Raw genomic sequence first — 21,949 nt, 5'->3', positions numbered from 1 at the left:
AGTTGTAACTAGGGCTTCTCATCCAGCCTTGAGCCATTAACCCCAAGCAGTGTATCTTTATGCAATAAAAGCCTTCTCTGGTGGGTGGTATCCCTCTCTCCAGTCTGTGGACCAGCTGTTTTTTTTTTTTTTTGTAAAATTTCATTTATTTGAAAGACAGAGAGTAAGGGAGCACCCAAGTGGCGGGGAGGGGCAGAGAAAGAGGGAGACGCAGATCCCTCCTGCTGAGTAGGGAGCCTGCGGCAGGGCTGGATCCCAGGACCCCAGGATCATGACCTGAGCTGAAGGCAGACGCTTAATAGACTGAGCCACCCAGGCGCCCCTGCGGAGCGGTTGTTCTTGACCCCAGCCACATAGAAACACCAGAGGCGATTTAAAAACATACTGGGTGGCTCAGTGGGTTAAGCCGCTGCCTTCGGCTCAGGTCATGATCTCAGGGTCCTGGGATCGAGTCCCGCATTGGGCTCTCTGCTCGGCAGGGAGCCTGCTTCTCTGCCTCTCCATCTACTTGTGATTTCTCTGTCAAATAAATACATAAAATCTTTAAAAAAAAATTAAAAAAAATAAAAACATACCCATTTTCGAAAATCACCCCAGGTAAATCCAATGTGCAGTTCTGCTAGGCATCCTGTTCCAGTCCCATCCTGCTGCTGAGTGCCCCCCTGGCGCTTTGAATGATATAATGTTGCTTCATCGAACCCCCCCACTTTCCTCATTTCTCAGATGGGATTATATCTGCTCTCTCTACCTCTGGGATAGGTCAGGAAGAAGGGATAGTGGATAAGAAGAGATAACAAAGAGATAGCAAAGAGCTTTGGAAGGTTAAAAGCACTACGCGAATGAGCCTTGTTACCTCTCCCTTCAGTCACTTTTTTAAGGGGGGGTTTACTTAAGACGTAATTCATACACCATAAATCTATTCTTTTAAAATGTACAATTCAATATTTTTAGTGTGTTCTCAGAGTTATGCAGTCATCACCACTATATTTAATTTTAGGACATTGTCATCATCCCCAAAGCAGCATCGTGTACCTGTTGGTAAGGAAAGACTTTACCCTTCAGTATTCTTCTGGCTGGTCTAAGAATTAAACTGACACAAAATGATTAGCAGGAGAAAAAAATTCCTTTGTACATACAGAGGTCTCATAAATTTGGGACCTAAGAAGTAACTAAGAGGCAGCTTTTATACTTTTTAGGCAAAGAAACAATAAATTTATGAGGACTTGACAAGACAAGGAAAACTTATGTTTGAGACCTTTAATTTGTAAGGCATTCTAAACAGAATTTGGGTAGTAAATTACCAGAAGTAATAAGATTTTTTTATATAGGCTTCTTTGGCCCTAGATTCATGGCCTTTGCTGATAAGGATGTCCCTCTGCTTTCTGGTGCAGGGAAGGTACCTTTCACATGGAAAATGTATTTCTTGCTTTCTGGAGACAAAAGGTGGGGAGTTTTCTTACACTGGCGGTTTCTTAAGTAACTTTAATTTAAAATAATCAATATGCCACCAAAGCATATCTTGGGGCCACTGCCCTGGGCCCCCACTACCTATTAGTGTTGTCTCTCTATTCCCTCTCTAGGATCTTGCCCATTGCTTACGAACTTTCTGTCTTTATGGATTTTCCTATTCTGGACTTTTCATTTAATTGGAATCATATACTATGTGGCCTTTTCTGAGTGACTTCTTTCATTCAACATAAAGTTGCAAGTTCATCCACTGTTCTTGGGGCATGTATCAGTACTTCATTCTTTTTCATGGGTGAATAATATTCCTTTGTATGATAGACCACATTTTGTTACTCCATTTATCCACTGATGGCCGTTGGGTTGTTTCCACCTTTTGACCATTGTGAATAATGCCATGGTAAACATTCTTGTAAAAGTATCTGTTTGAATGTTAGCTTTTAGGTAGATACCTAGAAGTGGAATTGCTGGATCATATGGTAGCTTGGTTTTTTAACCTTTTGGAGAGCTGCCAGATTGTTCTTCAAAGTGGCCGTGCAGTTTCATATTCCTACCAGCAGTATATGAGGGCTCTAGCTTCTCTGCATTCTCACCAACTTTGTATTGTTGGGCCTTTTTTATTGTAACCATCCTAATGACTGCGAAGTGATGACTCACTGTAGGATTGATTTGCATTTCCCTGATGATGAATGATGTTAAATACTTTATTATACTTATTGGCCATTTGTATGTCTTCTCTGGGGAAATGTCTTTTCAAATTCTTGCCCATTTTTTTGTTGGGTTATTTGTTCTTTATTGTTGTGACAGTTCTTATGTATTTCGGATACTAGACTCTTATCAGATATGCGATTTGAAACATTTTCTCCCATTCTGTGGGTTGCCTTTGCATTTTATTTATGGTATCCTTTGAAGCACAAAATCTTTAAGCTCTGATGAAGTCAAATCTCTAATTTTATTTTGGTTGCTTGCAATTTTGGTATCCTGTGTAAGAAACTGTTGCCTAAATCCACTGCCATGAAGTCTTATGACTGTTTTCTTATAAGAGTTTCATGGTGTTAGCTGTTACATTTAGGTCTATGATCCATTTCAAGTTAATTTTTATATGGTGTGAGGAAGGGGTCCAAATTCATTCTTTTGCATATGGATATCTAGTTGTCCTGGCACCATTTGTTGAAAGACTCTTTCCTGTTGAAATGTCTTGGAACTCTTGTCAAAACTCATTCAAAAATAAAAGTAAGGGTTTATTTCTGGGCCATCAATTCTATCCCATTGACGTATATGTCTCTCCTTATGCCAGCGCCACACTGTCTTGATTATTGTAGCTTTGTAGAAAGCTTTGAAACTGGGAAGTGTGGGTACTCCAGAGTTGTTCATCTTTTTCAAGGTTGTTTTGGCCATTCTGGTGCCCTGCATTTCCACATGAATTTCAGGATCATCTTGTCAATTTCTGCAAAGCAGTCATAGGGGTGGCATTAAATGTAGATCAGTTTGAAGAATATTGCTTTCTTAGCAATATTAAGCCCTCCAGTCTGTGAACGCAGGATGTGTTCTATCTATGTATTTAGGTCTTTAATTTTTTCAATGATGTTTTGTAGTTTTTAGAGTATAGGCTTTACCCTTCTTTTGTTGTATCTATTCTTATGTATTTTCCTCTTTTTTTAAAAAAAAAGATTTTATGTATTTGAGAGAGAGAACAAGAGAAAACATGAGCAGAGCAGAGGAAGAGGGAGAGGCAGGTTCCCTGCTCAGCAGGGAGCAGGGAACCTGACATGGGACTCCATCCCAGGACCCTGGGATCAGGACCTGAGCTGAAGGCAGATGCTTAACCGCCTGAGCCATCCAGCCACCCCTGTATTTTATTCCTTTTAATGGTATTGCAAATGGAATTGTTAATTTTGTTTTCAGATTGCTTTTTGCTACTCTAGAAATACAGTTCACTTTTTCTGAATTGATGTTGTATCCTATAAACTTTCAGAACTCATTTATTACTGCTAATATTTTTGTGTATGTGTGTATTTTTCAATTTTTTAAAAATAGATAAGATCATGTCATCTGCAAATAGAGGTAGTTTTACTTCTCCTTTCCCATCTGGATGCCTTGTATTTGTTCTTTTTGCCCAGTTGCCCTCGCTGGAATCTTTAGTACAGTGTTGAATAGAAGTGGCAAGAGTGGACATCCATGTCTTTCCTCATCTTAAGGGGAAAGCATTGCTCTTTCATCATCAAGTACGATTTGAACTCTGGGTTTTTCACAGATGCCCTTATCAGGTTGGGGAAGCTTCTTCAGTGACCTTTAATAAATGTTCACTATTGGAGAACTGTGGGGTTCTCCACCCAGTTGCTGGATGTGGAGTTACTTCGTCATTCAAAGTTTGGAATTGCTTTGGGTGAGAAAATGTCACTTTGTCCCAAGGGAGGCATTGCAATACTTCAGGGGCTTGGAGTCATGTACATTCAAATTAAAATATGGAAGCATCAGCATATTTGAAAGAACAGATAAAGCTAATAGAGTTTCTCTTAATTTACAGTGCTACTGCATTGCCCTGAGAGAATTAAAGGCAGATAAAAAGGATCCTTCAGGGTGCCTGGGTGGCTCAGTGGGTTAAGCCTCTGCCTTCGGCTCAGGTCATGATCTCAGGGTCCTGGGATCAAGTCCCGAATCCGGCTCTCTGCTCAGCGGGGAGCCTGCTTCCCCCCCCCCCGCCCCACCCCGCCTCGCGTGCCTCTCTGCCTACTTGATCTCTCTCTGTCAAATAAATAAATTCTTTAAAAAAAAAAATCCTTCACTGCTGGCATATAGTGGCTTATGGTTACAGAATAGTCCCTATACTTAGGGTAGGTATATTAGTTCAGATCACCATAACGGATGTAAATGTCTCTTAAAATGGGTAATGAACTCCATTTTCAGAGTTGCTTTTGTGTCTGTAGGTTTTTTCAAAAATTAACCAGCTTAGAATAACCAATTGGCCCAAGAGGCATATCTTGGGGTGGCAAAATCTGCCTGCCTACAGGAGCAGAGAGATTAAGCAAATCACCTAAAGGCACTGAGCTAGTGAGTGGCCAGCTTGCAAATTAGAACCCATGTTTCTGTTTTTAAAGCCCGTTCTCTTTCCAGTACCCACGCCACCTTCCATCCTGTATCCTAGGTCCTTGACACTCAAAGTGTGGTCCACCAGCCAGCAGAATTGGCCTCCCCTGGGAACTTACTAGAAATGCAGTCTTGGGCCCCATCTAGACCTATAGTCTGCATTTTAACAAGATCTCCTGGGGATTGGTGTGCAGGCGAAATTTTTAAAAGTCCTGGGAAGCAAGATGGAGAGGAAGCAAATGACCGACATAGTGTACAAAGGAGCAAAGGCAACTCCGTCCTACTCCGCTCTTATTCTGCTACTGTTCTGTCCTTTAAAGAGCCCTATCTTCTAGCAGGTGTGGGCGGAGCATACATGGTAAAAATGGAGGCCTTGCTGATCAGGGACCCAGCTGTTGTAACTGAGGCCCAGACTATAGGGCTTGACAAAAATGGAGGTGTTTTGTACTTTACGGTATATAAGTTATACCTCAACAAAAAAGAAAGTAGACGATTAGGACCTGAAATCCTAAAATCCACTGCAGGTGAATTTGACAGTTTATAGAGCATAACTAGGTGAGGGGACCCAAAGCAAGGTTGAATAGCTCTTTTGATTTTTTAAAAGATTAATTAATTAATTAATTAGACAGAGAGGGAGATCAAAAGTAGGCGGAGAGGGGAGAGGCAGGTGGAGTGAGGGGGAAAGAGGTTCCCTGCTGAGCAGAGAGCGGTTGTGGGGCTTGATCCCAGGACCCTGAGATCATAACCTGAGCCAAAGGCAGAGGCTTAATCCATTGAGCCACCCAGGTGCCCTGGCTCTTTTGGTTTTTGAAAGGAGCAAAGGTTAAACACTGGGCGTTCTAGATCTAAGAGATACCCATGCAGAACAGCCTCCAGCCAAACTGAGGAACGGTGTCTGAGGCTGTTGGTCTCCAGCCACGTGGAAACAGGACCAGGAGCCAGCATAGGCTCCCCAAAATACACTATTGTGAAACTTACCATGTTTTGTTTTGATAGGATTACTCTGACGCTTATTAGGGGAAGCCAGAGTATAATCTGGATGTTGGTAAGTCATTTTCCCAAGAACCAAGCTAGACAATTAAGCTAGAGTATTAAGGTCTTAGTAACAGACAGTGCAGTTAGCTGGCTTCATGGTTTGTTAAACTAATTTAAGGGGTTGATGGTGACTCAGATCAGGGCACAGAGTGCTCCCGAAAAGGCCAGATTTGCTTGTGCCCCAAAGCTGGGAAGACGACTATGTCGGGGACAGTGCTGATATTCCGAAAAATCCTAAAAGGTAGCACCTGAGGAACAGAAAGGAAATTTTATGGGAGTCCAGGTGGCTCCAGATTTTATGGGAGTCAAAAACTGGCTTCAGAAAATCAACTGGATCCTAGCACTTTCGAGCTTGGGAGGTCCTGAGAAATTCAGGTTATCTAACTACATCATACTGCACATGACAGAGCCCAGGAAAGGGAGATGTCTAGGTTGTATGGCCAGTGAACAACAGCTTTGTGACCAGAACTCAGGTCTCCTGACTCCCAGACCCGTGCTCTTTCTGCCTCCCCTGTCACATAAGTACTGAATGGAATGCTCTGTGTGTATGTATGTGTGTGTGTGTGTGTGTGTGTGTGTGTGTGTGTTGGGTGTCCCCACACCAGAGAGTTGTGTGACACCAGGTGGGTATCCTACCATTTAACTCATTTTGACACTGCCTGGCCATAGCATCAGATCTCACAGGTTCAGGGCTCGTCCTATAAGACTGCCCCCATCTCCAGTGCCGGTCTTAAGTCCAGCTTTTGACCTGTGCTTCTGACTGGCTGTAAATCGGAGTCTCCTATGACCCCCTCCTCAGGTTCGATGAACTTGCTAGAGCAGCTCACCGAAGTCAGAAGCATGGACTGATGTTTACCAGTTTATTGGAAGGGATCTTTGGGGGGCAGCCAGATGAAGAGGTATATAGGGTAGAGTTCAGAAGGGTCATAAGTGCGGGAGCCTCTGTCCCCAACGGCAGGAGGGTGTGCCATTCACCTGACAGGCGGATGTTTTCACCAGCCGACAAGCTCATCAGCTCTTGTTGTTCAAGAGTTTTTCTTACAGAACCCAAACCATAGCCACCCTTTTGCAGAGGTCAGTGGGCCTGGCTCAGGATTCCCCACTCGGCGCATCCCCTTCCCCTCATCACTTTCTGGTGACCGGGACCATCCTGAGGCCTTCGTTCCCTGGGCGGTTATGGGCTTAAAGCTCCACCTTGTGGCGACAGGCCAGCAACCCCGCAGCTGGGCAGGAGGCCTGGAGGCACAAGATAGGGGTGTCCTGTGGTGGTGTCCTTTGAATTGTCCCCCCCAATCTTCTGAGGTGACAGTGCTGTGTGTGGCCTGTTCCAGGCGTCAGCTGAAAGCGTTCTAATAAAAATGGCACCCAAAGGAGGAATGATAAGGTATCTGATTTTAACCCGAAGTGAGAGAACACCAGATGTTTCATTCTGTCTGAAGGTTCGAGGGAGGAAAAGCAATTAGCAGCTGCTACTGATTTAGCAACAGACACCTGCTAAATGAAAATCTGTAAAACCGGCCAGGCTTTGGCACCAGAAGTGTGTATGCCACTTCTCAGACGTTTCTGGGAATTGTAAATTATGTTGGCCCAAAATAGGTTGTGGGTGGCGGGGGGGGAGTGGGCTCTAGAGAAGCGAAACATGGCTATATAGACCAGGATCACGTTATTCTGAGATGACAGCAACTTAAAATGCCTCTTTGGTGGGGAAACAGAAAGGAAGAGAAGAGACGGAATTTTTCAGAAGCTCCCTGGTTCCTCCCTGCTTCTCACCTGACTCGTGGGCTGCCCTCTGGGGTCTGTTCCATAGGGGAAGAGCAGGGGCTGACAGAAGGGTCAGGGGAGTCCTACTTCGCTTTCTCTTGCTGATCTGAAACATACTTCTCCCCTCTCCCAAGGACAGGGAGTCTCCAAGCATGAGGAACTCTCAGCTGTGGGCTCCCAGTAGCTTCTGCCCTGTGACGGTGACAGACTGTTGGCTCTGGGAGCCATCTGGACATCTTCTGCTGAGCTCGGGCTTTGCTTTGGCTCGGAAAGAGGCCTATCTATGGCTTTCTGCTTTCCAGAATTCTCTTCCAAGTAGACATTAACTACTGTTCTCCCCCTCCATTTTCCAGAGGCCCACCCTGAGACACAAACAGTGCAAACAGGAATTCATGAAGAGGGCTTGGGGAAATCTGTGTCTGTGTTGGAGAAGTGGGAGGACACGAGGTTCTGTATGGAATGGGTGTTCGTGATGTGACTGGTGATGAAGAGGGCAGTTTGTCATTGGTCTAGTTGGTGTCGAAAGAATCAGACCACTCCCATTTGGGCCTCGCGCCACATTCACTGCATGCAACTGGTGTTGCTCCGTTTCCAAGCTAGGCCAAAGGTCAGCTGCAACTTGGGCCAGAGAGGACAGTCCCTGTCTTGAGAGGAGGGATGGATGCTTCTCCCATGGAGCAAGGTCTAGGTGGCACTGATAGCACATGTGTGGCCTGAGCTGAGCTGTCCCGAGAAAATCATCTCCTCCAACTTGGTCCTGGCGAGGTGTTTCGGTGTACCTCAAGACCCAACTCTTAGTAGCAAAGGTGGGGACCAAGAGAAAAATTCTTTCTCTTCTTGAACTGAATAGGCCGTTAGGCGAGAATTCTCATTCCAGATACCTTTGAATTTCACTCCCTCTGTGCTGCATTGGCAGTGTGGAGAGGGAAAAGGAACTGGGAGAGAAGGGGGGGATCTGAGATCCCCACTCTCCAGCCAGGATTGGTGGAGCTCCGCCTTCTCTTGTCTATTCATCCCATAGACCACGTTCCTGTCAATCAGTTTCAGTAGGTGGAACAACCACCGCACAACACTGTATCCTGTGACAGCAGGCTCTCCCTAGAGAGAGAGCTCCAGGGACCCTGCTATGATGGAGTGCCCAGGGCCCACTCGTGGCTATATTTGGTCTTCCATTGAGTATAATCAGACATGGAAGTCTGGGTCTTGTATGGTCCACACAGTCCAGCCTTCTGCAGTGGTGTCCTTATTGTTGGGGGCAGTCAGGAGGGCATTCTAATTCTCTTCATGGGTCTGGCCATCTGTCTGTTCTCAGTGCTCTCCTGCCATATCTCTAAATAAGTTGATAGATACCCACTAATCTGTGTGTCTAGTATTGTGCCAAGTTCTAGAAGGTATCAGGAAGTCCACTTAATGAGACTTGAGATCTGGGGGAAGTTATTTGATTGAACCCCCACCCCCTTTTCTTTCTAAACCCACATGGGGTGCCCACAATTGTGGTAATCGTATTTATAATCCTTAACTCCTAGTGGACTCCACCAGTGGTCCGTGCATGGCCTGCTTTAATTTTCTTCATGGGTGTATTTATTTATTTATGCATAACGTAATAAGCTGTTGCTATGTGCCCAACCCATGAACCAGCTCCTTTGGTAATACAGACGTATGCTGTGTGTGCTTCCCCCACCTGGCTCCCTTCCTTCTTACCCATCTTGACAGAACCACTAACCTGAATTTTGGTCATTATTGCTTTGCTGTTTTTGAAAAGTTTCATCTTTCTCTCTCATATGTACATATGAGTGAATATATACATATATATATATCTACATAAGATATTTAATTTCAGTTGTTCTTTACCCATATAAAAACGGTATTACATTGTACATTTTAGTTGTTTTTTTTTTCTTTTTTGATCCTCATGAAAATGTTATTATATTGTATATAGTCTTCTGGGATTTGCTTGTTTTCTTCAACATTATATGGCTAAGATTCATCCCTGTTACTGAGTATAACTCTAGTTATGTTTTCATTCGGGCAAAGCATTCTGTCCTATGAATAGACCCCAATGTCTTTCTCCATTCTCCTTTAGATGGGCATTTGGTCATTCCTAGTACCTTGCTATCACAAGAAAACTTCTCTATGCCTCAATTTCTTCCTCTTAAAACTGGAGAATAGCAATGGGTGCTACGTCATAAGTGTGTTGGGAAGACGGAAGGAGTTCACAGGTGTGAAGTGCTTTAGTACAGGGCCTGGCTCAGTAGTATATGGTGGGTCAGTGTCTTCATTTGCTTTTGCTCGCGCTGTCGTGATGGGTACCATAGACTGGATGGCTTAAACAATAGAAACTTATTTCCTCACAGTTTGGGGGGCTAAAAGTCTAAGATCAAGGTGTCGGTAGTGTTTGTTTCTTCTGAGGGCCTCTCTCTTTTGCTTGTAGATGGCGGTCTTCTTCGGCTGTCTTCCCGTGGTCTTTGCTCTGCGTCTCTGTGTCTTACTTTCCTCTTCCTGGGGGGACAGCAGGCATTAGGCTAGGCCTCACCCATCGGGCCTCATTTTATCTTTACTTCCTCTTGAAAGGCCCTGTCGCCAAAGCCAGTCACATTCTGAGGTACTGGGGGTTAGGACTTCAACATATGAGTTTGGCGGGGGTGGGGACACAACCCCATAAAAGTTAGTAAGCATACACCAATATGAGCACCATTATCTTCCTTCTCCACCTTGTCCTCCCAATTCCTAAGCCCAAACTCCCCTCCTGACTAGTTCCTGCGTCTGTTAGAGGTAGGAGAAGGAAGAAGAGCTAGGGGATATCATTTTCATCTTACATAAAGGGAATAGTTGAGCGAGGCCTTGCAGCATGCACAATGGCTGACTGACCCCAGATTGCCACTCAGACAGTCTAAGTCCTGTTACAGGCACGCCAGGCCGAGGCAGGCCACTCTGGGCTGCTGTATCTCATACCCCAAAAGGCGCTTTCGCAAGTAGTTGGGCCACCAGAGCAGACAGCATTTTTCACGGGTTGAAAATATTTTGTTCTGACATTAGGGAGCTGGCCTGAGGCGGCTTCCTGACAACCACGACTCTGTTCTGCTCTTCTGTGGCCTCTGAGCACCGAAGGAGGAAGTCAGGAGCAGCCCTGATGGGATTTGGACTCTGAAGCCAAGGATCAGTCTCCCCCCTACCTGTCTCCCCTCTCACCAGTCCCTCTCTCCACATCAGACCATGAGAATAGGATGGAATACCCTGGTTTTGGTCAGGCTGTGGGCAGCTGTCTTTACTGGGGCCGGGGGTGGCTCATAAGGGAAGATACTGGGAGAACAAAGGATTTTGGCCGGAATGTGGGGGTGGGGGTGTCTAAAAAAGACCCTCCCCCCGCTCTCGTTCTGTTACGTGTTTGTTCTTTTCTCTACGTGCTCAGATACTCTGAGAGGGGGCTTCGTAGAAGGTAGAAAAATTCACTGTAATCATCCCTAATGGCTGCAGGCGTCCTCCTAGTTAAGGATTCCTGCAGTGTAGAGATAAGGAGGCTGTATAACACGCAAGTTCTCCCCTCCCACTCCACAGAGTTCATTGCTGCTAACAGTTCACATTCCTCTTTTGACCTTGTCTTTGACTTTTTAAAAACTTTTAGCTTCATGCTTAATAAAGGAATATATTCATTTGTCACAAAGCTCCAACTGTATAAGTCTCTCGGATCCAAAGTCAAGGTTTCCCCTATCCCAGCGTCTCCTCCCCAACCCTCTGCCTCTGCCCAGTCCTTTCGCTGTGCATTTCACATATACCTAAAAGCACAAATACTCATCAGTCCTTTTTTCTCTACAAAAAGGATCATTCTTTGTACAAGGTAGATTTTTTTTAAGACTTATTTATTGATTTGAGAGCGAGAGATAGAACGAGTGAGAGCAGGGGCAGTGGAAAAGGGAGAGAGTCTTTAGCTGACTCTGCACTCAACATGGAGCCTGACATGGGGCTCGATCTCACAACCCTCAGATCATGACCTGAGCTGAAACCAAGAGTTGGGCGCTCAGTGCTTGCACCACCCAGGCGCCCCTAGATTTGCTCAGTTTTACCGATAAATGGTTGTACCTCCCTTTTTTGTAAATGGTTGCATAGTTTGCCCTCCACAGTATTTTTTGATGACTTTCCCACTAATGGACAGTTTACGTTTTTGTTGTTGTGCACTTTTTGTTATTACAAATGACTTTGCATTGAGCATCGTTACACATACGGTTCTGGGTGTGAATACAAGCATTGCTGTTAGTATAAATTTGTAAAAGTGAGTCAAAGTGAATGGGTATTTAAAAATTTGGGTAAATATTGACCAGTTATTCTCCAAAATGAATGCACCTTGTTTTCCCCTCCCATTCCTGTATCTTAGGGTTTCTACCATATTAGGTTGTACAAATTTACCTCAATTAAATTTATTTAAATTTTTAAACTTTTCCAACTTCTTACTGTTGGAATTTTTGTAGCAGAATTGAAATGATAGTTAGTGTGGTGCACAATGACATGTGCCCTCCAGCTAGATGTAACAACTAAACATTTCTCCATATTCTGTTTCTATCACAACCTCTTCTTTTTCAAAACAGAGTCACAGACATCCTGACACTTTAGTTCTAAAGACTTTTGCCGCAGCTCCCAAGAATAAAGATAAAGAAGGGCTCTTGTACAACCACAATACTGTGATTGCACTCAAGAAAATTATCCACAATTCTATAATACTGTCTACTTTATCTGATAATCAGTTTATATTGAAATTTCTCCCAATGGGTCCAAGAATGGCTTTAATTTTTTTTTTTTGTAATCAGGATTCAGTCAGGTTTCAAGATTGCTTTTGACTGTTCTATTTAGTGTTTGTTTATTTTTTTTTTAATCTACAAATGGTCCCCGCCTTCTTTTTGCATGGCACTGAAATCCTGATGAATCCGGGCCAGTCTTTTTACAGATCTTCCACATTCTGGATTTGCCAGGCTGTCTGCTCATGGCACATTGTTGTTTTTAATGGCAGATTGCTATTCTGCTCCATGAGTATCTTGTGGTTTATTTTAGGTTGTGGGTATTCCTTTCGCAGCTCCTCTAACAAGTGGCATTTAGTGGCAAGGAGTTTGTGGCACCCGTAGGCCATAGTGCAAGTCTGTGGTCAGTTAATGAAGACAAAGTGTTCCAAAGCCAGACTCAAGTGGCAGGAACATTACCCAAGGCCTCAGTTAAGAGTGGGTCACCTCCTTTCCCCTTCCCTTTCCCCTCTACAGGAGATAGATTCTTGTTTGGGTCCATTCAGCGGCCATAACAAAATACCACGAGCTGAGTAGCTTCTACAACGGAGAAGTATTTCTCATGGTCCTGGAGGCTGGAAGTCTGAGTGGTTGGGTGAGGGCCCCCTTCTGGACTGCAGGCTTCTTGCTGGGTCCTCACGGGGTAGAAGGGGTGAGGGAGCTCTCTGGGCTCTCTTACAGGGGCCCTGATCCCATTCACAGGGCATCCCCCCTCACGACCTGATCACATCCTAAAGCCCCACCTCCTAAGACCATCACATGGGGGCATGAACTTGGGGAAGAGACACAACATTCGGACTGTCAGCAATGATCTTGTCTGATTCTCTGACTTCTTTTGGGATTCTGCAATGTGGGACTGAGCTTAGACCAGGGTCTGCCCTCTGTAACCACCTCTTCCTAATTCTGTACCTTATCATCAACCGTGGATTCTTCTGGTAAGGCCAAATCTCTTGCTGTGTAGCATGGGCTCCGAGGTTGTGAGCTCCCTGGACTTCTTCCACGCCCCTCCCTCATACAGTTATGTTATTCTCACGTCTCGGCCTTCCCTCCTCGTCTCCTGGAGCCCATGCTAATCCTCTCCCATGCCCCCAGTCCCAGCCCATGCCTGCTGTAGGCCCTCTCACTGTCCAGTGCCTCCTGCTTGTCCTGCTTCTCCGGCTTCTCCCTCTCCACTGCCTCCTTCCCTTAAACCAACAATATGTTCGAGTCTGTCCCATTCTTCACAGTTATTTCTCTGTGGTTACTAACCTGGGGTTATGATTTCCATCTCTCTCCACCCACACTCTCTTGTTGAAAGGACCATGGCCCAGGGTTCTGTGAAGTGGAGTGCATAGATGTTCTCGGGAGGCTTAAAGAAAATACTAGCTCTTCTCTGCATCTCAGAGTATCATCTTCTTATTTTTCCATGCCAGTGTTTTATAATGTACATGTCTAGATCAAAACATACCGTTACACATGTATATCATTTGCCTTGCAACTTTCCGGCCTCCCTAAGATATAGCCCCACATTCCCACTGAGGTAGGCATTCCTCTGCCAGGCTAGCAGACTGGCCTCAAACTCAGCATGAGCCAACTGCTTTTCTTAGTCTCCTTCAATCAGCTTCCTTGACTGTAGGCCCCAACGTAAGAGGAAGCCCCACCATCCTGCTAACCATCTAGGCCCTTGGTCCCAGGGTCACCTTTGGCTTCTTTCTTCCTCCTGTCCAATCAGTCAAAGTCTTGGTGATTCAGCTCCCTTACCTTCTCTCACAGCTACCCACCCTCCCTTCTCTGGCTTCCTCCACCTTGAGTTTGATTTAGACCTTCCTGTTGCGGGTCCCCTGTGAGCTAGTGAGCATGACAGGGTGGGGGTGGGTGGGGAGGGATAACCAGCTGAGCCACCCAGGCGCCCCTCTCCCTCACTTTCAGAGAAAACTCAAACCAGATCCCAGGCTTGATCTGTAGGTTTTTCCGTGATCATTTGCTGCACAGACCTCATCCCTTTATCCATTCGCCTCCTTGACTAGACCACGCACTCTCATAGGGCGGGGACTGTGTGTTCATCGTGGCTATATAGCCAGAGCCAGGAACATTCTCTGCCACCCAGTAGTATCTCAATAAATGTTTTTTTTTTCTACTAACTGGATGATAGTAAGAATAGGACTGTCATAGGTAAGAAGAAGAGAGTGGTATTGCCATTCTTTTGAGAAATAAATAAGTCTCCAGGGAAAACTCACCTAGAGATGGGCCCAAAGAATGAATTACATTGGGAAGCTAAAATTTATCTTGGTCATCATCTGACAAATACATCGATGTGTGATTTAGGGCTGTGGAACAGGTCCAAACTCCACCATCTCTTGCTAGGGGCTCTTGCTAACGCAGGATGACAAGGTAAAAAGTGCTCCTGCTTTTGACCCAGAGAGGCCTGGCATTGAGTCTTACTAGCTGGAGGGACGCCTGGGTGGCTCAGTAGGTTAAGCGTCTGCCTTCAGCTCAGGTCATGATCCTGGAGTCCTAGGATGGAGCCCCACATGGGGTTCCTGCTTCTCCCTCTCCCTTTGCCTCTCCCCCGATCCTTCTCTCTCTCACTCACTCTCTCGCTATCAAATAAGTAAAATCTTAGAAAACCAGTTTTAGCTGGAATTGAAATTTTGCCTTTCTTTACTGCTTACTGGCTGGATTAATGCTGAAGAGGAAGATGGGCCAGCCACTAATGTTGCATACATGCCGTGTGCCAGCGCTGGGCCAAGAGCCCTACATGCCTTACCTCACCCAATTTCACCGCAACTTGATGCAATCGGCATCATTATTCCTGTTTTACAAATGAGCCAGGTGAAGCTCAGCAAGACTAAGGGATTGGCCCCAAAGTACAGTGCAACCAAATGATGGAGCTGTCGTTTCAGTCTTAGCAGCCTGACTCTAGGCTGCACATATTCGTTTGGGAGTCATCAGTATCCACATGGCCTTTAGAGCCAGGACCCCGGGTAAGATGATCCAGTGAGTGAGAGTAGCTCTAAAAGAGAGCCAAGGACTTGGTTCTGGGCTCCTCCAGTATGAGGCACAGAAGGAAGATGTAGTAAAGGGGGTTGCAAAGGGGAGTCATCGAGGCAGGGGAAGAACAAAATACCACTCTCTGCCTAGTGCAGCAAGTATTTCAAGGACGAGAGAACGATCACCTGCAGGACCAGTATGTTGTTGACTGCACGAGGTGCCAAAGATCTTCTTGACACCCTGGCATGGGGGTGAAGAAGGGGTGGCTATTTAAAGTTTGTACAAAGAAGTCACCTGGGTGAGGGTGAAGTGGGGCAAGAATTTTTCCTCTCTTCTGATGAGAAAAATTGTAATTTATTTGTTTTCTGATGGGAATGATCCAGTAGAAAGAAAAGGGACGATTGCTGGTGCAGTGTCCTTGAGTTGGCAAGGGAAGGTTGGATCTAGCATACAAAGGAGGGGACTGGCCTTGGCCCTCAGTGTGGTGGTGGGGGTTTTCTGAAGAGCCACAGAAGAAAAGGCAGCTGGGGGGATGGGTGCAGAGAGGAGGGAAATGTGGAAGTGGGAGCTCGTGGATGTTTTTTTCCTGTTGCTCCCCCTCAAATGGAATAGGACACCTTATCACCATGGAGGAGGATGGGCGAAGGTTTGAGGAAAGTTGTATAGGTTGTGAAATAGTTGTCCAAGAGAGAGGAGAGCGAATGCATCTGGGAATGTAGATGGATGATAGGGTAGCATTAGGGGCTGACTTCCAACCCGTAGTCATGAATTTAAAGGATCAACTGCATAGCTTTGGATTTTTCTCTGGCAAATTTTACCAGCAGTGTGGCTTTGCAAGGCAAGTAGGATGCAGGGGGAGAGAGTGTCAGGAGAGCTGAGAATATGGCGAAGGGACTGATAAGCAAGCGTGGAGCTGAGGACTGCTGGCCAGTCAGGGGCAGTAAAAAGGTGGTGGGATCAGTGGACCGGAGGTGCCAGTGAGGTTGGAAGGTGGATGGGAGGTGGGTGAGTTGGCTAGGTAGGAGGTGGCGGTTGAGAACACACGGGTTTTGACATGGGAGTGTTGCATAGAAATGGCAAGGGAGGCAGGAGGCACTGTCTTCAAGGATGAAGGGGAATGCCTGGGGAGAGGTTCTGTAGGGGACTGCTGTGGGGAGAGTGGTGGGTGGCAGAGGCCAAGGGCATGAGATTGAAATCAGGGGAGTGGTGAGGAAGGAAGCAGAGAGAATGCTCACGAAAGCACCAATGAAGCAGGCAGGGCACAAGACAACGTGGCAGGCAAACCACCCAGCACTGGAGGAGGCTGTTGGGAGGGCAGCGTTCTCAGAGGGTGAGGAAACAGGGTTTTTGTTAAAGCGAGAAGGTGAAGGAACTGCTCGGAGGACAGTGAGGATACAGGGGATTTTGCTAATGAAGAGTCTATGGGTTCCAGAGGGTAGGCTGCCGGAGTTTCTAGAATTGAGGGAAGGTGGCTAATGAGGTCAGATTGTGGTGGGGGGGGATTAGAATTCAGGTGTTGCGTGGTGACCTGGGATTTGGGGCTTTTTTTTTTTTTAAGGTTTGTTTGATTTGTTTAGAGCACAGCAAGTGGCCGGGGAGGGGGTGTTGGCAGAGGGAGAGAATCCAAGCAGGCTCCATGCTGATCACTGATCACGGAGTCCAACTCAGGGCCCAATCCAACAATCCCGAGATCACAACCTGAGCCAAAACCAGGAGCTGGGTGCTTAACCGACTGAGCCACGCAGGTGCCCCAGAGTTTGGGGCTTCTTACGGTGACTTAAGTGACCAGGGATGGAGGCCACGATGGGATTGCTTGTCTCCATGGCAGAGTGCGGGGGTACGGCTGGCAGGGCTGCTCACTGGGAGAAAGGAGGTCATGCTCGGATCACGGACAGAGTCCATGCCCCTCATTTTTACGCCGTCTGAGCCCAGAGGCCTGCTGGGGTTTATCAGTCTTCTCTTTGGATTTTAAAAAATAAAATAAAATAAAGATGTTGACTTGGGTGTGAGAAGGAAGCTAATGACCTGTGTGGTTTAAAACATTGTTAGTGGTTTTTGGCTTTCACTTGCGGTGATATAGGACTTTTGGTCTAAAACCTCCAGAATCTTCCATCTAAAAAGGCACCAGGATAGTTATGTTGGAGTAGCATTCCAGATGTGAGTTCTGTAGAGCAGAAATGAATCAGCAGAGTGGAACTTCTACTGAGGGAACTTTCCAGATCATGTTTGTGAAATGGGGAAAAGAAGATGGGGGAGGCTCTGTGAGAAAGTTTTGGGGAACTCAGGACAGATCCAGTGTTCAGTAAAGAAAACTACCCATTTTCTTCAATGCTGAATGTCCTTTAATGCCATCCTTGCCCCGTCTCTTCTTTGTTTTGTTTTGTTTTGTTTTTTTAAAATATTTTATTTATTTGAGAGACAGAGAGAGTGTGCTCAAGTTGGGGGAAGGGCAGAGGGAAAAAGAATTTGAAATAGACTCCATGCTGAGCACAGAGCCTGCCATGGGGCTCGATCCCACCACCCTGAGATCATGACCTGAGCTGAAACCCATACTCGTACACTCTCCTGACTGAGCCACCCAGGCGCCCTGCCCTGTTTCTTCTTTGGATGTCATTTTACAGCATTGTGCCTCAGTTTCCTTATCTGTCAAATGGGAATGACCATTGTTCTTGCTACATAGAGACTTGTAATAGTTAAGTGAGACAGTGCATGTAAAATTGTGTAACCCCACACATGGCACATAGTATATAGTAAGTATTATGAAATGACGAGGAGTCATTTTCTTGTTCCCATTCCACTCCCTTCTTCCTGCCACTTGGGTGTTTTTTTCTTATGCTGCCCCTTTCTCTTTCATTTCCTCCCTGCCTTCCACTCCCTGTTACCCTCCCCTGCCACACACACATATCCTCCTTTGCCTCTATCCTCTTTCTCCTCTTTGGCCGGAGCTGTCGCCAGTGCCCACACCTCGTTTTATGCTTTCTGTGACCTTCTGAGGTGGGGAACTCTTAGAATAGGGGGTGAGGTGGCCCTGTGAGGAAGGAAAATGTTTCTGGAAGCCACTCAGAGGGCTAGTGACAAGAGTCTCGGGAGCAGAGGGGCCCGTGTGGTCGGCCAGGCCAGGCCATGGCATGATGTGGGCTCACAGTGAGATCACAGTGGGCCAGCGCAGGCCGCGGAGGTGAGAAGCATGTGAACAGGGAAGGGCTGGGCCCAGTTCCCATGTGGAAGGTTACCACATACCCACTGATCACAGCAGTGTCAGGCTTTTTGAGTAGAGGAGAGAGCGGGGCAGGGGTAGTGCAAGATGATCCTGTAAACTCAAGAGCCGGACTGCCTGGGGTAGGATCCTGGCTCTGTTACCACATGAGCTGGGTAGACTTAGTCAGCAAAACTTTCTGTGCCTCAGTTTCTCATATCTGGAGATGACTAGAACAGCACAGTTGTTACGAGGACTGGGTGACTTGATAGTGAAGAAAGTGCTTACTTGTTCCAGGCACATGAATATTGTATGCATGTTTGTTATATTAAAAATTAAAAATTGAGATACCTAGATGGCTCAGTCAGTTAAGAATCTGCCTTCAGCGCAGGTCATGATCCCAGAGTCCTGGGATCAAGCCCCACATCAGGTTTCTTGCTCAGCGGGGAGCCTGCTTCTCCCTCTGCCTGCCACCGCTCCCCCTGCTTGCGCTCTCTCTCCGACAAATGAATAAAATCTTAAAAAAAAAAAAAAAGGATCGACCTCTAAAAGTTAAAAAAAAATTAAAATAATCTGAGAACACTGTAACCATTTTCATTTTACTGCTGCCAGAAGAGGCGGAGAGGTGATGTGGCTTGCCAGAGTGAGTCCACCAGGCTATTAAGGGCATAGCGAAATCTAGTCCATTATCAGTCCTTTTCTAGTGATTCCAGCACAGTCCACAGAGCCCCGCAGAACCTCATCTCTTTTTTGGAGAATTCACATCCCTCTGTGAGCATAAAATAGTAGTTGGGCCTCGTCTGGATCCACGGGAAATTTTCCCTCTGCGTGGGCTTTTATTTTCAAGGGCCAGAGCCAGTGTCTCTGTTCAGGGTCCACAGTCGTCCCAGCCCCCATTCTGGGCGCTCTGCCATCTTTTGGTTCCAGCCCTTGGCACAAGGCAGGCTTGGGTTGTCATTAGCACACAGTCTGGGCTCTGTGCTTGCCTTGTAGGGAACAGGGAGGCAGCTGACCCTTCCCCCGGGGTGTCCTTGTCTCTCTGGGCTTCCCTTTAGAGGCGCGCGTGCGTGTGTGTGTGTGTGTGTGTGTGTGTGTGTATGTGTGTGTGTGTGTGTGTGTGTGTGTGTGTGTGTGTATTGTGGGCTGTGGAAGCCCCAGAGGCCAGGCCTTGTGCCAGCTGCTGAAGTTTTTTTATCCCCTTCTTTAGAATTGAGTTAGCCATCCAGCTGTTTCCATTCCTTTGCCCTCTGCCAAACTCTGTAGCGCGGACCGTGTGCCAGGTGGAATCCGTGCTCTGCTTTGAGAACCTGGAGCTTCCATTTTGAGAGAGGTGGAAAGCAGCAGTGAGCGAGACCGCCCGTCCCGGGGAGGGAGGGTGGGGATGCTCTCTCTGGCAAGCCATTGTCAGAATCAGCCCAGCTGCTTGGTCTTCACCCAAAAGGAGGGCTAACTCTGGACTGACCCCAGATATCCAGCAGGGAAGCTCTTTATGCTTGGATCTAGACCAGGCCAGACCTAGCAATTACTTTTTTTTTTTTAACCTGGAAAATGGGAGTAAGAAATCCTACTCCACGCATTCTTCCTATCAGCCAAGGAATAAGCTTTTAAACTGTTCGCTGCCTCCTCCCCAGGAGCAAAGAGGGACTTCAGGTTGTGTTTGTTCAAGTATATCCCGCAGAGTACTGAGTGTTACGTGAACAAAAAGGCACAGGCTCACTAAGGTTGGGAAACACTAGGTAGACCATGGTAAGCCGGTTTTGTAGTTGCAGAGACCACCCAGATCCTCACTCTACCACGAGGATACATGGTGGCTCTCGGGGTACCTGGTCTGTGTGACATTTCTTCCGTTGTAACCAGCTTTATTCGTGGAACATTCTGCAAGCACCATCTCTGCCAAATACGTTTTGGAAGATGCCAGCCTAGGTCCTAAGTGTCTGTCCCTTCCATTCTTTATTTCCCTCATGGTAAAGGGAAGTGAGCCCCTGACTCACTGCGGGGGGAGGGGGTTATGATGCGGGTCCCAAAGAGCAAGGATGTTCAACTTGAGAAGCTATTGACGTGAGTACTTCCTGCTCTGAAACACCTCTCCTCCTCCTGTCCTTCTAGCTCCCCTTCGAATTGGAGATTTACTACATTCAGCATGTTATGCTCTACGTGGTGCCCATCTACCTGCTTTGGAAAGGAGGTAAGGCCAGCAAAGCACACCTTCGTGCCCCTGTCACCCCTCGCCGCTCCCTTCTGTTTGGGGGAATCACAGGGTATTGGGTGCCTACCAGGATCTTGGGCTGCTGCCTGGCTGGGTGTCTGTAGGATGTCTTCTGCCATTCACCAGAGGGTGGGGAGATGGGCATGGATAAGGCCTGCAAAGAGTCCTGGGGGGATTTCCAGAACCATCCTTTGTGGGCGAGCACGGTGCCGCTGATTGTGTGTCCTAGGGTCTAGGCCTTGGGCTCGTTGTCTGTGGTGGCATTGGGCTTACATGGAGCCTCCCTATACCCACACACTTGGTCGCTCCCTCACACTGTGCCTTCCCCCTGCCTCAGTGTACAGCGTAGAGTAGGAGAGGCAGAAGCCCCCTGGCCTTCTCAAGAGAGGGACCGTATGCCCTTGCTCATTATATCCATCCTCTCAGAACCAAAGAAGATATTGAGAGCGGCAAGAAATTCAGGGACTGTGGGGTTATAGGATGGAGAGAAGCAGGTCAGAAAACAAGGATTACCTTGTAAAATAAACCATTGACCTTGATTGCGTCACAAGGGAGAGACGACCAACTTGGTTGAGATAGCCTAGGAAAGTTGACTGAACTCTTTGTGACCTCACAGTGACCCTTAAAGTATCCCTTCCTTCCTCTATCATGTGGTAGATGGAAGGGGAGTTCCCATCCCTTCTAGAAGAGTTGTGAGCCCTCCCTCTCGAGGCTCTAACCTTCCTCAAAGGCCTATACCTTGAAGGCACCCCCTTTCAGTCTCAGCTACTAGCCTCTCTGTGTTAGTTGCTGGGGCTTTTCCGGGAGACCAGACCCCCCCCCACCTCAATTCAAGCAGCAAGGGCTTCCTTTCTACACGTTAAAAATGATATGCAGCTACACGGGCCTTTGGGGCCACTGGAGGACAGTTTCGAAGTCGTGCTTCCTCTAACTCAGGAATCCTGGCAAATCTCGAGAACTTCTGGCCTAAGCTAGCCTCAAGGACCAGTCAGCCGCAAGACACACAGTGAAGAATGGGCACAGTTGCTCCCCTTGGAGTCTCGTGCTGGTGGAGGGCCTGGCCCCCTGTGCCCTGGTTTCTGTCAATGTCTTGGGATTTGTCTTCTTTGAGGCTGTTTTTATGCTGTGCAGCCACTTGGGGTCTCACCAAGTCAGCACTTCCTTTGAATTTGCTCTCCATGCACTATTCCCCCGTGTAAGCTCTAAGGAAAGTCTCAGTAGCCAGGAGCCCTGGGCCATTTTTCAGGTCTGTCCCCTGTGGCACAGGAAACAGCTTCCTAATAATATTTCAGTCTGAGGGTTACACTCATTCTGACTAGAATCAGGCAGGCAGCTGTCTCAGAGCCCCAGAACCAACCCCCCTTTCTGGAGCCTGTGAGTCAGGTTCTGGCCAAAGGTGCTCTGAGGTGCCCACAACAAACTGTTAGGTAACTGAGCTGACTATCCTGACCTGGCAAATACCAA

General features: G+C 46.9%; 1 protein-coding gene across 6 annotated transcripts in view; it reads left to right on the top strand.

The window, feature by feature from the left end:
- Nucleotides 1-21,949, top strand: part of TMEM164 (transmembrane protein 164) — a 158,428-nt gene that overhangs the window by 103,704 nt on the left and 32,775 nt on the right. For all 6 annotated transcript variants that reach the window (XM_044235706.1, XM_044235704.1, XM_044235702.1 and 3 more), the window contains one exon: nt 20,386-20,464. In XM_044235706.1, coding sequence (XP_044091641.1) covers nt 20,386-20,464 — 79 coding nt within the window. The remainder of the gene's footprint in view (nt 1-20,385; nt 20,465-21,949) is intronic.

This window comes from Neovison vison, chromosome X (genome assembly GCF_020171115.1).
Source record: "Neovison vison isolate M4711 chromosome X, ASM_NN_V1, whole genome shotgun sequence".
NCBI classification, from domain to species: domain Eukaryota; kingdom Metazoa; phylum Chordata; class Mammalia; order Carnivora; family Mustelidae; genus Neogale; species Neogale vison.
Note: the sequence above shows the minus strand (reverse complement) of the source record. Positions and strands in the feature narration are given on the sequence as shown.